Source organism: Cololabis saira, chromosome 6, assembly GCF_033807715.1.
Source record: "Cololabis saira isolate AMF1-May2022 chromosome 6, fColSai1.1, whole genome shotgun sequence".
In the NCBI taxonomy this organism is placed as follows: Eukaryota; Metazoa; Chordata; class Actinopteri; order Beloniformes; family Belonidae; genus Cololabis; species Cololabis saira.
In genome coordinates this window covers 24,586,614-24,604,367 of record NC_084592.1, presented here as the reverse complement: position 1 = coordinate 24,604,367, position 17,754 = coordinate 24,586,614, and the positions used below count along the sequence as shown (strand labels likewise).

General features: G+C 40.4%; 1 protein-coding gene across 2 annotated transcripts in view; it reads right to left on the bottom strand.

Annotated features, from left to right (window-relative positions):
- Window positions 1-7,045: 7,045 nt before the first annotated feature.
- The window catches only part of edar (ectodysplasin A receptor), a 42,178-nt gene continuing 31,469 nt past the window's right edge, over window positions 7,046-17,754 (bottom strand). For both annotated transcript variants that reach the window (XM_061723778.1, XM_061723779.1), the window contains exons 9-12: window positions 13,916-13,988; window positions 10,516-10,825; window positions 10,339-10,402; window positions 7,046-9,573 (exon numbers count right to left, since the gene is read on the bottom strand). In XM_061723778.1, coding sequence (XP_061579762.1) covers window positions 9,188-9,573; window positions 10,339-10,402; window positions 10,516-10,825; window positions 13,916-13,988 — 833 coding nt within the window. In that variant the 3' untranslated portion in view covers window positions 7,046-9,187. The remainder of the gene's footprint in view (window positions 9,574-10,338; window positions 10,403-10,515; window positions 10,826-13,915; window positions 13,989-17,754) is intronic.

Sequence of the window (17,754 nt, the reverse complement as noted above, 5' to 3'; positions counted from 1 at the left end):
TTAGATAACTAATTATTTAGTGCTGGCAAGCAACCATCATCCAACATCTAGTCAATGTTAACTTAATATAATTAGACATAAAGCCAACATTCAAATCTATATAATAATCAAATTATAATCAAATGTTGGAATGCAACATTGTTCCAACTTCGCACTAACTTCGGGTGTCTGCTATCACTGGCAACGATGAACCAATCAGAGAACAGGACGTAGTACGACGCTTACCTCCCCGACTTTTTATGTGTGGATTCGTGGAAGAGGAATTATTTAAAATGTGAGTGTATTAGTTACAATTCAACAATATACTGAGTTATTATTGTGAATGACTTGAATGAAGTTCAACTTAACAGACTGTTTTGTTTCACTTTATCTATGTTTTATCATGCGGCCTATGTAGGAAAATAGACCCATTCATTGATATTGCACCTTATAATGTGGTGCGCCTAATGTCCACAAAATACGGTAATTTCCACGGTATTTACCGAACAGATGTTGTAAATTGTTGTCGGTTTGTTGTGCTGTCTACTTTCATATTTTGATTCAGAATTTTTTCAGATGTGTATGGAAGTATTGGAGGTGTTGATAATATGCAGATATTTGAGATGGGCTACAGGAATTGTGTGTTGTCCACAAATTTAACCAATCAGAAAACATTTGAAGCAGATCCTCTCTGTGTGATAGTCTTTGTTAGGAAGTAACTATGCGTTTTGTATGTATGTATGTATGTACGTAAGTGTGAATTTAACATCTTTGACTTTTAAAACTCAACAAGACTAGAATTAATTGCTGTCTATTTTTAAACAAACTCTTTATATCACAGAAATAATATCACAGGGTATGAGTTTGAGTTCACACCTTGCAGTGTCGTAATGATCTCACCTGCTTCATTGATAATATTTAGTTTTAATGATTGTTTTAATTGGTTTTAATCCCAAGATATACTTAAAGATGATTTGATGACTGTGTTTTTTTTTCTCTGTATCCATTAAAGTCTTTGAATGAGGCACTGAAAAGATTTTTATGTAGAGAAAATAGTTAGTGGCCTCTTTTTTTTTTTTTTAAGGTACTTTCCCAATTCACAGTGCCATGAATACTACACCTCTTGTTTCTTTATTACTAGTCATTACCAGTTGAATTAGATTTGATTAGTCATTAACTGTAGTCCAGCTAGCATGTAGTTTAAGCTTTTATGGCTTGGTAATACTTAAATCACACCCACATGTTAAGTCGTAACATCACCGCTGCCACTATTGGCATATTTGCACAAACACAGTCGGTCTTGGAAACAAACTTATCTTCCTTTGATGCTGAGATGTGTGTGTTGCTTGTGGCATCTCATTTTAATGCGGCCTAGTTATTTGTGTGCCTACTCCAGGAAATGAGAAGGGAATTATTTACTTTCACGACTTAAGTTAAGCTGGAATTGTGGTCCACAGGGATGTCTGGTGTGTGGTTCCTTATAAGCTTAACTCTGCCATTCTATCCTGGACACCGTCACTGCTGCCACACAAAATAATATGATGATCTTGATTTATGTTTGGGCTCTTGAAAATTACCCCAAAGAGTCGCTCTGGTCTGGTCTGGCTGGTAAACCTTATTAAAATGTTATTATGTTGATGGGAGAAGGCTGGCTGGGAAAAGTACCAACGGTTGCAGTCCAGCAAAACCATAAAGTCAAGTCACTCAGTAATTCCATGTGGCATACCACCAAATGTTTAATATTTTCACCAGCCTCCGTATGAATATATGTACTGCTAGAATTATGTAAAGGTAGGTGGAGGCTCTGGTAAAATATCTGCCTGTAAATGAACAGTTGTGTGTTGGTTTATTAGAACCAGCTGTCAGAGGTTTTAAATGCCAGAGAAGGCTGGGATCACACCAGTTTCCAGCTTTAAGTTTGTTTTTACTGACTTTTTTTTACTGTTTTATTTTGTTTTTTCTGGTCTGTGTGTGCTAAAGTGTTAATCTTGATTTAAACCAGAGGATTTCTTTCCGTTTTCAGCTTGGTACAGCCCCATTTTTCTCTTTGTTTTGAAATTTATCATGATATCAAGAGAACCAGCAATATTGACTGTAAACTCTTTATCGGTAAAGACTGCAGGAAGCCAGGCTAGCCGTGCCCTTGCTTTCAGTTTTCATACTGGGTTAATCATCTGTGCCTCTGTGCTTAACACACTTTATGTGAGACAGTACTGGCGCACATTAAAGAAAACAACCTTCTTATGTTTTGTCAGCTTTTGCTATACGTGACGGAAGCATCGTTAAAGAATGCAGTATTTTCAATCACATAATATCCCTTTCAAACAGATGGCAGAAGCCCCTAATTTAGCGATAAAGTAGCCAGGTGATATACAAATACGTAATAGGTGTCACACTCTGCCCTGTTGGCTCGTGCTGCCACACCTCACCTGCTTCATCTTCATCTGCTTCATGTACGTCCCCTCCCAGCTGCAGCTCATGACTACTCCTCAGCCAGCATCCAAGCAGCACTGAGTCCACTGAGTCCTCACTCAGTGCCAGATTGTCGTCGCAGCATGCATTACTTTCCAGCACTCATTGGACTGAGGTCTGCTTTTGACTCCGGATAGCCCCGATTGCGTCTTCTTGTCTCTGCCTGACCTTCTGATACTGCTTCTGCCTTGATCACGATCCCAGCTAGCCCCTCCACGGAGTTGCCGCCATCGTCGAACACTCACAGGAATATAGGCCTTGTTCCAGAGAACTCACTAGCCTGCCAGTAGTTCCTACCTGCTTCCAGCTGAGAGCTCCACCTGTTGTTGTCCTGCACTTGGGTCCTAAAAATCCACCAATGACATTACAGGTATTACAAGCAGTTTGAGTCTGAAACAAACCAGACGTATAAGTATGTTGACAATATTTGTAATTATATACAGTAAATGATAGTATAGTTGCTGTGTAATGTGACTCTGATCACATGTACCATAATCAATCCATCAGAGCACTTTTTCAGGATCACAGCAAATGGGAATTAAGCAAACCAGTCTTAACTGTTTTCCTCTTCAGCACTAAGAATAAGTCGTGCTTCTCTGGATTTGACTTTGATGTCCAAGAGATGCAGAAGAAAATGCTTCTAGAAAGAATATGACATAAACAGAGACAGGTGACACAACCAATATGGTGTGAACTGGTGTAGGAATGCCAGCGAATGACAGTTGTTGGCTTTGCAGTAACAGGTTGATCCAAAGGTTTTCTCAGCAACTCTGCAGTCTTGGTTGCTGTGAATAGTTATCTTTACTGTTCCAGCATGAGTCAGTGCATAAATCCCTCCCCCACCTTGTTGCAATTGGTTTGGTATGTTTTGTACTGTTGCAAATCACTGTGAATTGTGTGTGTGGGGTACTAGACTAATTTCATGAAAGAAACTGGAATAACAACAAAGTCAAGGAATTGTTAGCTGCTCCTGTCAAGGGCTAAATTTTATTTGTGTCTGGGTTCCACGGTTTTTGTTGATTTTTGTTGCCACTACCCTGCATGTTTCAGATGTTTCAGCCGTGATTCAAGTACCGGTAAATGTAATCCAAGGGTGTTTTTAGAAATCGCATGCTACACATACTAGTTGTTTCTATGTAGTAGCCACCGTAGAGACAACTATGTTACAACTAGAAGTCTGTCTACATTGGCATAGGGTCAGTACCACTCAGGTATTTGTACAATTGTTTGCATACTGCATACTTCTTAGCACAACCAGTATGCACTACAAATCACTTTGGAAAAATGTAATGACATAAATGTTTATTATCACGTCTCACAGGATTCCACAATTGTCCTGCAATAATGGCGAGCAAACACATTTATTAAGAAGCTGCAGCTTTTTTTCAACTTGCACTCAAGACTGGCCCAAATTCTGATTGAGAGAAGGAATAGAAAATACTAAAAAAATGAGGTCTGGACAAAACTTGCGATCAGGTTTTAGATGTGTCTGAGTGGGTGACAGAAGGGATGAGTGTGTGCATGTAGGCGTTGGGAGGAAAGGTGTTGCTGAATGTCAGAGGTTTAATTAGTCTCCCGGTTGGCACTCCTTGCCCTGAAGAGACTTTCTGTGGCTTCACCCTCTCAATATAAAAGAGAAGCTCGCCAAATTCTTAAGAAGCAGAAACAGACCCTGAAGACACACACATCCTACTCAGTGTGCGCTTGTGTGTGTGCAGGGACTAACGACCTATTCAGATAGGAAAGTGTGCTTGTGGGTAATTTTGAGTGTTTGAAATACGATGAAAGACATCAAAGTTGCCCCATTACCTCATAATATAATTTCTGAATGTCTTCACTGCCAAACAAACCCTTCACCTTTCCTGCAGCAGCACCTGGGTCACCTGCCCTCACAGAGCCAGTTGGTCTTTCAGGTAAGGAGTTCTGGTCCAACACAGCCACACAGAGTGAAAGCTGGTATGCAGAGATGACGGCTTCCACAGAAGGAGACGATTATGGATAAAGTTGTTAATGTTAAGTGTTGTTTATAAGATATTTCCTCTGTGATGAGAGTTGTGCTGGTATAGAAAATTAAAAGTTTTCCTTTTATTCTTTATGATTTTGCCACGGTAACAAATCTAAATGCTCCATTCGCTGTATAATGAGTCCTTTTATGAAACAATGCACTATTATAAGAAGTTATTATCTTTGACGAAAGAAGTGGTTTGGCTTCATGACTTGCAGTAGTAAGCCAGCGGAAAAAATAAAAGTGCAGTTGAGGGAAAGATGTAATTGCTAAATGAAATTCTGGTCTTGTAATCTTGTCCTACAGCCTTTTCCCAATGAAATCATCTTTAATTTGACTAACCATCCCATTAATATGTCATATTTAATTGCTTTTCCTATTTGAGCTTTTCCATTTGATGTCTAAGTGGTGGCAAAGCGGTTTGCTGTGTCAGCAGTAATAATTATTGGCTATGGGCAGCTTATTTACTATGTTTAAAATATAGTTAAGGAGCCATAACAATACAAATTTAAATATGTTATTCACATCTGACATGATGCATATAGTACTGTTTCATAACAGTTGTGGCCAAATGTTTTGGCAAGGATATAAATTTACTTTTTATGCCAGCTTTATGTTATGTTTTGATGATATACTGAAGTTTCAAAGGGTTTTAATTGCGATTATATTTATTCTTTAAAACTAATGCACTTCATGGTGGCTTCCTGGGTATCAATTTCTGGACCAAAAAAAAATGTGATTGTTTTTTTTCTTTGAGAGTGAACTCAATAGATTTTACATCTGGGGAGTTTTCATGCCATGATTTCTGAGCCACTACCACTTTTGCTTTTTTGACACGGTGCTCCAACTTGGAAAAGACATGGCTCATCCCTCGATTCTTCTTAGGCCTTGGAGGAATTTCTGATGCTAGTCTTGGAGCATTGCAGTGTTCGGGATATACATGTAAGTGAATGCACTCTGTTATAGGAGAATGAATGGTCTCAGTACTGGCATGATACCTTTTCTTCTGTGGAAAATCATAAAGAACTTTGCACCAGCTTTGTGCTCTCCAAGTTTGGTATTTTCTGTACAATTCCACTCTATCCTACTGTCCTAGAGAGTAATGTTTTTTTGTTTTGCTGATCAATTATAATTTCAGGATGCTGTCAGAAACTCTTCCCCTCAACGTGCTTGCAGATACATTCCCATCCACCAGCTGTCCAAGCTGATCAAGCTCTGCACTGGCGGCGGCACAGTTCCTCTGCTGACCCCTTACAGTCCAGGCACTTCCCAGATACTCTTGGATGAATGAGGTATTTCTTCACTGCAGTTGAGCCTCTCCTTTAAATTTCCTTGCAGGTGGAACCATTATGATGCCTGGCAGTGATGACTGCACGAGTTTCTTTTTCAGTAACCATCTCTGACCCCAGAGGATCAATGCCTTCTTGACTGCCTTCCTTTAGTCAGTCTGTTTTTTTTTTATCCATCAGAGTGTTAGAGTGGTTTCAGTTGATTTGTACTCATCTGCTGATCACTGGAGTGCTGAAATTACTGTATGTTAGTTGGTCATGTTGTGCCAGTGTAGCTACATTTGGATTTTTGTAATGAGGTAAACTTTCTTACCAGATTCTTACCTTCTTAACCTATTAACCAACCAAGTCTACACAAATTATACTCAAAACACAAATGTAAAAGTTCATATTTTGTGGATCAAAATCAAGCATTTAGTTGAACCCAGAATATGACATAATTCCAACACAGCTATTGTAGCATTAAACACCACATATAATGCCATTTCCACCATACATCTTTATTAAGCTATATTTTATGTACAATAATAACTTATATATACAGTTACATTTTGTTTCTTTGAAAAAAAATGCTTGTTTCTACATGTTGTACTATATTGTAAGTGCTACTGAGGTAAGTAATGCATCTTTGGCTTCTGTATATTGTCACATCGGTATAATATATGTCAGACAAAATTTGGCATGTCTGAAAATAAGCTTTGTATCAGTTCACTTCAATAATTAAGGTTTTTACAACATTTCTATAAAACAAACTGAAGGGCTGTTTTTTTTTTTTTTTCCCAATTTGAGCTTTAGTTCAAAGACAAAAAAAAATGTGTTTTTGATTAAAAATGCACAGGAATTAATTTAAAGTATTGGAGTCCAGCCCCAGATTGCAATGTAAGATATGAGGGGAAAAAAACAGCACCATCTTGACAAATTATTCAGGCATCATCAGGCATCCGAATAAAATGAGTTGTTTTCCTAAGAAATTAGATCAAAGGGATTCTCTGCTTTGCAGATTGGATCTGATCTTGTAATCAGGTCTAAATAGTTAGTCAGTAGGATCAGATTCTAATGGGCTATGTTAAGAATCAGATTTGGGCTGGCAGTGCCAACATAAACCTGTCACAACACTGCAATCAGACTGCGGTCTGGACTTTGACTGAGCCACTGCAACGTCCTGATTATTTTCAATCTAATGTAGATTTGCTGGTGTGCTTGGGGTCGTTGTCCTTAGTTACCCTGTTTCAGGAAAACTTAACCTGTCAGACAGCTTCAAGTTTTACCCTTGAATACTATGGTACACAGGGGAGCCCAGGTCCTCTGGTTTTAAAACCAGCCCACCTCTCTCCCACTATGCACCATCACACCTCTCTTTTCAAATACATTTAATTGACCCTCCTCCAAGGTCTCTAACTGATCGTGTTGTTGTGAACCTTGACATTCATCTTGAAGCCCGTGAAGGCTGAGACGTATCTCTTTTAGTTTCTCTGAGCATTGCATAGTCTGATGCTGGTGTGAGTTAGCTGGAATTGGCACTCCTGGGAAGATTGGCAACTGTCTGGAGGGTTTTCCACTGGTAAATAATCATTTTGTAGAATGACGAGCGCTGAATACTTTTGAAATGGAATCATAACCTTTCCCAGACTGATGTACAGCATCGTTTGCTTCCCAAACATCAATGCTTATGTCTCTTTTCCTTGGTATTTTGTTAAGACAAACTGCAAAAACTATGCAATGTGGTCTTGATCAACAATGCAAGTGGGTTTGATTAGCACCTCCACTTGCCTTAATACCCACTTTCTCTTTTTGTTTGTTTGTTTGTTTCACTCTTCCTGTATTTTGGATGACTTTTTTTTTAAAGTGCTTAATGACTCTATATTATAGGTTGTTGTTCATCAGAAGCTGTATTTACACGGCCTCAAATATAGGGAAAAAATAGTCTCTTTTTCACGACTGTGTTTTTCAACCGAGCATACAACACCTAATCAGCTTTTGCTGCTTTTCAGAACTCACAGAACTGCACATTGTTCTAGCTCAGTCTGTTGGTCCGATAATGGAGAGGGGAGCTAAAATCCTGTCTGAGCATGACTGAGTCAACCACAAAAGCTGAATAAGAGCAGGCGTTGCAGGACAACCATGGCGCTGCCTCCGCCGTGACCAACGGCACCCTCACACTGTTCACAGCAACCCTGGGGGCAGTTTGTCATTCATCTGTCTTGGCTAGGGGGTTTTAATGCCCGGCTTTTATAGCGTTTCCACTGGGCTTTCAGTGGTTAAATGCCTCTAAATGCTTAATTAGGTGCTGGAAATCACAGGCACTTTGCACTCGCTCTATAAACCACAACACGTCAGCTTATTAGGGGCACGGGGAGCCACACGCCAAATAATTAGGGCTGGCGGCAGCACTAAACCGCAAGATTGGGGTACAAGGGGAGTAACAGTAAAAGTTATTGGTGGTGGGGGGGTCACAGGCTGGGTCACTGCTGAGGAAGTAGCTGCTGTAGGAGAGTATTTGAATCGGTGTATTAAAGTTATAGACATGTGGTCTTAGGCAGAGTGTTGTGTTCAACCAGTAAGTAAGATTATGAATCTGTGTTTTTGGCTTTTTCTACTCGAGGTGATTTGTTGAATTTTTCCATTTACTACATCTGCATGTCATCAGCATTTCAACACTTATGCCCCAAAGACGTACTGTAGAGTAATCAATGGATACTTAACTGGATAATTAAACCCAAAATGTACAGGATCCTCGCGATTCCTTCAAAATGAAAACATCCTGAGCTGCCCTCGTCTTCCTCAGACACAGGAGGCGTTGAAAAATGCCCCCCAAAAGTCCACAGGCGAGTTTTCCAGATGACAGCTGAGCCTAATGATGTTTTAGCATTTCCAGCTGGCCACGATGATTCCCTTCTATGTAGGGAACTCGTATCTGTAGTCCATCCTGTGTGATGACAGCGCAGTCAAAGCAGCGGTTATGAATGCTAACTAATGCTGCGGTCAAACCAGATCACTTACGTTGTACCCAAGGAGACATCTGGTTGCATCAACTGCAGGAAAAAACACCATGGTTTGCTCTTAGTTTAAAGTGAGAGTACAGTTTGGGCCAATACCCAATGGAGGCCAGCGACTTTTACACAGTTAAAAAAAAAAAAAAAAAAATGTTATAACAAATTTCTTATAACTTTCGGGAAACATTGTGTTGCGTCCAGCGCATTTTTTTCCTACAGTTTTTGAGGAAGATATACTTTTCTTTTTCAGACCACAAAAAACAAAAGAAAAAAAACAAATTCTAAGTATTATATGTTGCACAGGAAATAGCTGAAATAGCACAACAGGGAATATGGGACTGTTAGCTTCTGAACATAAAAAGGTGGACGGTTAGCCCACTGACATTCTTCATGTGATGGGGTCTTCTCCATCATATCCAAGTCTCTAAAGTCTCAACTCTTCCAGATATTTAGACGCTGGCGCAGCGCTGGGATGGGGACGTGCACGCGGAGGAACAGACTAACTGGCTGTGAAAGCTGTTGACGCTCTGCCGTCCCGCTGCTGCCGCTACCTCACTGTTTCCCAGCACGTCTGCACACAGGGACTCCACAGCGTCTAGCCTCTCAATCTGCACCAGGCGAGTAAGGAGGTCCGGGATGCTGTAGCCCGCCGTGCTGACTCTCTCAAAGAGCTGAAGGCCGTCGCTCATGCCGCCGATCTCGTCGCGCTTCAGCCCGAAGCTCTCGGCCAGGTGCCTCCATGTCTTCACCACGGCCGCATCGCTGCTGTAGGAGGAGCTCAGCATGCGGCTGGCCTTCTCCAGGCAGTCGAAGGGAAGCTCCGTGGGGCTCAGGCCTGGACCAGAGGGAAAGAATTAAAGAATTTAGAGGTTTATTTAGTTGAACTTCATATGCTGCCAGAATGTTAATTAAATGAAATAGTAGGGCTGGGCGATATATCGAGATTTTAATATATATCGATATATTTTCAAACACGATATGGTACGAGACAATATCGTTTATATCGATAAAAAAATAAATAAATAAATAAATTACATTTTTTTTTTACATTTTTTTTTTAATGATTTTGATATAGCTTATTTTGTGACAAATTGACTTGAATGTTTTATTTGAGATTTGCACAAATGTTTTGTTATTTGCACAACTGTCAACCTCAGTTGAAAAGTCTGCCTGTTACTGTCTACATTGTATTAATTGCACAGCGTATTTTAATTTAATTGTTATGCAGGAAAGGGATATTTGTTTTATTTTATTCAAGAAGCATTTTTATTCTATATATGCAGGCAGTTTATTTTTATTTCATTTGTTTTATACATTTTGATATTGTTACTGTTAACAAAGGAACCTGTGTGACATTTGGCACGAGGCTTTGTATTAAAACTGACTGTTTTTTTAAGGGTTTGCCTCAGAAAAAAATGAAGCTAACAGAGATGCTATGCTATAATGCTTTGGGGGAAACTCCAATTAAGGCACAGAAAAAATATCGAGATATATATCGAGTATCGCCATTTAGCTAGAAAATATCGAGATATGACTTTTGGTCCATATCGCCCAGCCCTATGAAATAGTAAAGGGACACAATGATACCATCCTTACTTACCCTCAGTAACATTGCAAGTTCTGTTATAAAGATCCAATATCTTTTTCCTTCGACTTTGCAGCATCTATTAGGTTTTGAATAAGAAAACAGCATTAGGAGGTTTTTGGATCACACCAAAGATCTGCTCAAAGTCATAATCATAGTGGAGTTAAGTCTTTGGAAAGTGCAGCTTCCTACCCCTGGAGTTTTATTGTTGTTGTTGATGGCATTCACACCGCTGATGTGGTTGCCATTGATGATGTGGTTGGGACTGGGGATGCTGGAGGCCTGGCTGGCCGCGGCCGTGGCAGAGGTGCCGTTGCAGGTGCGGCCGCGGTCCAGGAGTCCCAGAGAGAGCAAGCAGAGGTCCGGCTTGTTGCCCAAGTTGACGAGGCAGAGGTTGTGGTTTGTAGTCTCCGCCGATCCCCGTTTATCTGATGGTGGCTCCTCGTCACTGTCAATGCTGCGGCTTAACAGCTGCTCATTCTCTGATGATGCATCGTTTTCACTGCACAAATATACCAACATGTAAATATTGGCACAGGGACTGTGCAAACATTTTAGTGGATTACATTCTGACTGTCCTAAAAAAGTGAAAGGGGTTTTAAAAGTGAACATACTCATCAGAAATGCACCTTTCAAAGCTAAATAAATTCTTCCTAGAAGGTGGTATGTTGGGTTATGTTGTTGTTAACTGTATTAGGAAGATGGAGGCAGATGATGAAAGTGTCATGACCAAAAGCCAACAATCTAACTTCTTGGTTGAAGCTAAAAATATTGCCGGTTGATCAGGTTCATTTTGTCTTCGCTGATATAATATTTATAGTTTTCTTTTCATCAGACAATTTAAGTTTTAAAGGAAATGTTTCATACTGTAACTGCAACAGTTTCGGCTGTGAACTGCAGCCTTCTTCAAAGCGTCAACCCATGTGCCGCTGATGTGTCATTTATCGGCTGACCGGTCTGGCAGCCCTGTGAAAATGACGCTCTCAGACTGGCCACTCCGCCTTGCCTGTAAATGGCACCCACTGAGCTATGAGGGCCTCATGAGGGCGATATCTGAATTAAGAGCTAAGACAGCATAATCACTATTTTGCGTTAATTGTACTAGCCAACTGCCACCGCTGGCTGTTCGTTGAGTTTGGAGACGACTCTAGCAGTCGCTCCCTCCGCTCATGGAAGAAGGCCGGTTGTTCTGAGTCTCTGGAAAGCGCCTAGAGACAACTTCTGTTGTAATAGATGCTATATAAATAAAATTGAAATTGAGATTGAATTGAATTCCAGGGCTGATAAGAGAATGGCCTCTAGCGCTTCTGTTGTCGCCATTGCTGCATGTTGCCAACAGCAGTTTGAAAATGTTTCAGTAGCAACATCGGAAATTAGGAATGTTTTGGACGGATATCATCGGGGAATGCTAATTAGAGTCATAGCTTAGCATATCTAGCATGTTCCAACAAGTTTCCGGGCTTGTTCGTTCAGCCCATTGGCCCATCTTATGGATTAACCAGGGCTGGGTCTCCTAGTTATACAGCAAAGATATGCGATTGTGTCCACATGTTTTGAAAATTAAGCAGGTAACTTTTGTAAATAAAGAATACTGTTGTTTTGTTTCTACGGCTGTGGATGTTTTTTAAGCAGTTGTGATTGACTGAAATAACCCCACATTTCATAACATGATATCATGTAATATAATTTTATCATGATCCTCTTTCTGCCAGCTCTGGGATTTTCTCTCAAAAGCACCTTGTTTATGGAGATTCACACAGAATGCCATTGTTTCAACATCCCAAACTCTTTTCCTGAACACACACACACACACAAAAATATTGTTTCCCAGACACCCAACACCCACGCTGGGAGATAATGCAGTGAGTTAGCACATCTTCTGACATGCTGATTAACCTTACTGTGGACTGGTGTGTGTGTGTGTGTGTGTGTGTGTGTGTGTGTGTGTGTGTGTGTGTGTGTGTGTGTGTGTGTGTGTGTGTGTGTGTGTGTGTGTGTGTGTGTGTGTGTGTGTGTGTGTGTGTGTGTGTGTGTGTGTGTGTCAACTATTTTTTTATTTAGACCCCGCTCATTGATTTTAAAAGGGCACCAATCAAACGTGAAACTTGAGCGCGGCGGTTCGCTGCAGATTTGTGAGGTGCGCTGTTGAACCCTCTCAAATCCTTCCACCTCCATCCATAAAGCAGCATTGTCTTCACATGAGGGATGAGATGTTGGCAGAAGAAGGTGAGAGAACCATCTTTTGTTGTCTGCTAGGACATGCTTTCACCTGGTGGTGATTTTATGTGAGGCTTGGCATAAATACCCCTATCCATCCTGACAACTACATCCTCTGTCCCCTTCTCTTTCTTTTTTTTTCTTATTTTAGGCTTCAGGGCTGTTATATGCTGCATTACCTCATATTACCTCCAACGCCATCTTTCTGTCTGCTCCAAAGCCACATAATGGGTTATCTGTTTCTTAAAAAGAAAGCAACTAACAACCACTATACTGGCTGTATGTGTAGAAATATTGAAAAGAAGAGGCAGTGGTAAAGAAATTACTACTGCAATAACCCCATGGCATGTTCTGTGGTGGCTTAATTATGGGTCCAATTTCAGAAATTTCTGAAAGATTTTGCTGAGTTATGTCTCTGAGACACCACACACACACACACACACACACTGAGAGTCACAACATCTGTTCAAAGTAGACACATGCACAGTTGCAGTATCGTGCAGATGTACTCCTTCATTTACAATGTTTAAGAGCTGATGAATGCAACTAACTTGTGTTTGAAAAGAAAGAATTGGCCACAGCCTGAAGTTTTGTCTTTTTAAACAGAAACACATTGAACGCTTTGCTAATAGTTTGACAATCAGGTAATCATTTCAGTCCCCTTTTTAAACCAACTGATTAACATTTGCTGATAGTTTGTGAGGCTCCTTCTGTCATGTCATTAACATACAGTACAATGACATCAGTTTGGCTGCTGTGAATTATAAATGTGTTCTTGATTTATTTCTATATAAGATGTCAGTTAACTCTCAACATAAGTGAAAACTAAACTTCAGATTAGATTGGTAAATACTTAAGAAGGTGTGTCCTAAACATACAGTATGTTGGCTGTCATACCGTTCTCTATTAGAAGAACCATTTTGAAATAAATAAGAGCACAAGCTAAGGATTTCCATTTTGGTTTCTGTGGCTTAAGGGTTTTCCTTCCACATACAAATATGATCACTTTCAGTTTCAATTCAAGGAATATTTGATTACTTTTATAAATTGTAGTCTAATTTTGGCTCTCTCCCTTCTCCACTCCCACTAAAATTAACTAAAGGTTATTTAGGACTCTTGTTCTTTTATACGTTTGCTTTGTAAATCAGAGCAAAAAAGATGAAAGAAAATGTTTACTATTTCATTTGCTCTGCTTGTCAATGGAATCATAAACGCTCACAATTAAAAAATCTTGTTCTATGTCCCTCATGTTCTTTACACCATTTCTGCAAAGTTAAGGTCACAGTCTGTCAGAACTTGGAGCATTGTAACAGTGACCAGTGGTGGGCTTTTTCTGTTTAGTCAAAGTGCAGCTGAACTATAAGGTTTCTCTCACCTCTTCACTGTCTTCTGAGGAGGAGCTTTCAGTTTGTCGTACTCGTCTTTCTCTGAGAAGATCACCACACTGTCTGTCAAACCAAACCAAACGACAAAAAAATTAGAGAAATCCAGAAAAGTAAAAGTGAAGAAATTGGTCAGAAGTGTGTGAGTAACAAGACATTGTGAAAGTACATTTTTGTTAATTTTCCAAATGTAATTTCAGCTCTAAACTCAATTTCTCATGAAATTTACAATATATTTCTTGAATTATTGACGTATATACATGTTGACAAATATCTACAGAAAATTCCTTCCACTGAACCTTCAGTTTTAAATGAATATTGGCATGGATTTAAACATACGGGTGGGAAAAAAGACTCCTGAGGCAAAAAAGGATTTTTGAAGAGATGAATTGCAGTTGGGACAATGCATGAAATGATTTCAGTTAGTATTAAGTCATATTACATTGACAGCATGAACATTGATAGGGTTAGACGCCCTAACGAGTGGATACCTGAGAGGAACAACTGCTGTGTGTGTGTGTGTGTGTGTTACAGTTAAAGCGGCCGTGTTTTTAATCTCACAGCCTTATTAAGTCAGCGCCTACCTGAGTGACAGCTAGCTCCGGTAGAGCTCCAAGCAATGGGCTTTTCTCCCATAAACACACCAGTCATCCAAAGTGCATTTACACACACAGACATGGCGCATGGGTCCATTTGCGATACCTCGCTATCAGCTAAAAATGCAGACATTTAGTTCTAATAATAGTCTAACGACTCAATGTATTTTTATAAGCCATAATGAGTCTGTGGCTAAACCTACAGTAATTAGCGTGCATGTGTGTGTGTTCTCTCATTCACACCACATGTAAGTGGTTAGTCAGTGAGTCTGGGAGTGAAATTGAACAGAGCATCATTGTCAGGAGAAATGGCGCCTAAAGCAACGTATGGCTTTAGCTTCACATTCCACCATGATACACTCATCACTCTGCGGGTCTGTCGGTCTGTTCTAACACACACAAAGTGCACAAGCACACACACGCATTTGCACACATTATCCTGCAAATCACCAGTACAACACCGGACTGGCAAATGGAGCCATCTCTGCGATAACGATTCAACGCGATCCCGTCAGGTTTGATGAGGGGAAATAGTTAGTTTGATGAGGAATGTACACAGACGTGATCAGCTCTGCATTAGTTGTGGGGCAGATCTTAACAGGAGTCTCCACCTCGATTAAATTGTGTAGAATTCTGAGGAAACATTTGTTTTAGTTTATAATGGATGCACAAACATGTGCAGTTTGAAGCTTCAGTTAAAGAGGAAATGGTTATCATTGAAGCTCAGAGCACCACAGGAAACCTCGGGTAGTGGATGTAAGCCATTCTCCTGATGACAATGTTTGGCTCCAGCAATAACCGTTCATTAAGTTACTGGGTTAATGCTTTAAAAGGATTTTGAAATAAGTGAAAATTATATACACTTTTAATGAATGCTGAGTGGTACATGTTTAAGCTTCTCTTTGTTGTTGCACAACTCTCTTAAAACGTTTGGAGTGATACTTTAGCTAACGGTGGAAAAATACTTATTACTATGACTTTTCATGTTACCCACTGATTTAACAAAGGAGAAAAAAAAGCATGGGTGGTCTTCTTAGAAATGAAAGCCAAATTCCTGACACTCCTGCTTCATTTTGACTTGACTTGCGAGTCTCAATGGACTGCTTGGTACTAAACACAAAAGGATAAATAGAAGCTAATTTTGTTGTTTCTTCCTTTAAAAAACTGTGTTTTTGCACTCCTATGGCATAAAAGTTCTCCTACAATGTCTATCAGGCTCTAATAAACCATAACACCAATACATTTTCTAATCTTTTAAAAGGAGATATGGCATTTTTTAAAATACAAGTTTCCTTGGATCTTAATGAAATGTTGGCATGTTTTGGTCAAGACATCAAAAGGACACAATACCACAGCTGCCTTTTGATCAAGCTTTTACAGATCTGGGGCCTCATTTATAAAGCTTGCGTGCGCACAAAACATGGCTTGGAAGATGCGCAAGCCATCTTCTACGCAAAGGTTGGGATTTATAAAAAAAAACTTAACGGGAAAATGTGCGTATCTCTACGCAAACTTTGATCCTAGCGCACAAACATTTTGAAGATATGGGGAACTGGCGACGCAGACCGTGAGGTGGTGAAATGATGCCAGATTCATGTCATACTTTTAATGTCATCACATATCAGACTTATAGATCCATGTACACCCAAGCTGGCAGTGTTATAGATCTATGTGTTCCGTTAGTGAGCCATTACGCCTGTATTTGTAGTAGGTACTACGTTCATATATCATACTTCCATCTTCAAATGGTATGGAGTGGTGAATAGCACCAGATTTATTATTTATCGTGACAAGGTGTGTAACAATCAGTCTAATTGCTGAGTAAGAATATAAATTGCGTGGTGACAGCCATGCGTAATGCTGCACAATGGATGCGTTGGCACTACTTGAGGATCACGTGAATGGCAGGATCAGGATCATGAAGATTTCCTGGCCCATGATGATGACTGGCTAATAAGCCGATTTGGATTCCCTAGAGCAGTGCTCTTGGATCTATGTGCTGAACTGATTCCAGTGTTAGACCGACCCGCCGGAATCGCGCCATCCCGGTGCATATACAGGGGCTGCCACTCACTCCCTTTCTTTTTGTTAGTGATGCCACTACTGTGACCACCAAATAATGTCGTTTTCCTGGCCTCCACCTCATCCACAAGCATCTCGATCTCGGTCTCCGTGAAATTTCGCTTTCTGGTCTTCCCTGCCATGATTTTTGAGTGTAAAACACCATTGATCAGCAGGCTCATTTATATGCAAAAACAGTCATGAAGTACTTTGCATTGACCATTCATGGTAGAAAGTGGGCTTGTAGAGGGCGGGATATGAGGCGAATTCACGTGCGCAACCTGCCGAGTGGACTGTGATTTATAAAGAGAACATTGCGTGCAGATGTGCGTGCACACGGTTTTATAAATCAGGATTTTTTTGTGCGCACGCCATTTTCGGCTTTTGAGCGCACGTACACTTTTAGTATGAATCCTACGCACTCTTTTATAAATGAGGCCCCTGGTCATTAGAGCCATTTTTAGGGGGTGGAGTCAGCTACTTGACTTGGCTCCACCCCCTAGCTCATGTGGGGTGTACAACATCAGAGCTTTGTGATACCCACTTAAGATGAACAACAACAAAATATATAATCTGCTGAAGTTTTCCCATCTGAAACAGCACATTGTCTCTTAATTTACTGCGTCAAAGTGGTTCTAAATCACGTCTGAGCTTACCAAGGCTGTGACGTAATCCTTCTTTAAAGCTACCTAGAGTAGGGCCTAGTTTCTCTCATTTTACTGCAACTGAACTGACATATTTCCAGGTTTCTGAAGCTGGCTGTGTGCGACATCTCGCCTCTTGGCTGCACAGCACTGCATTAGCTTCACGCTTTATCTGTTTGATGGAATCACACAAACCGGACTGATAAAAATGACAATTGTAGTGTCCGAAAGTTAGTTTTGCTGATTATTTCACTTCACTTCTCCCAACATACAGAGACTCCGACAGAGACTGTAGAGCAGGGGAGCCCATAGTCGGTCCTCGAGGGCTGCAGTCCTGCACGTTTTACCCTTGTGCAGACCTGAATGATGAGCTGCCGAAGACTTTTACTTAGAGTCAGGTGTATTGATGCAAGGCAACATCTAAAACGTGCAGGACTGCTGCCCTGGACGAGCGACTAACCCCTGCAGTAGAGTATTACACTACAGAGTAAGTAGATGCGCTGTCTTAGCGCATTCTGGGAAATTCCACCC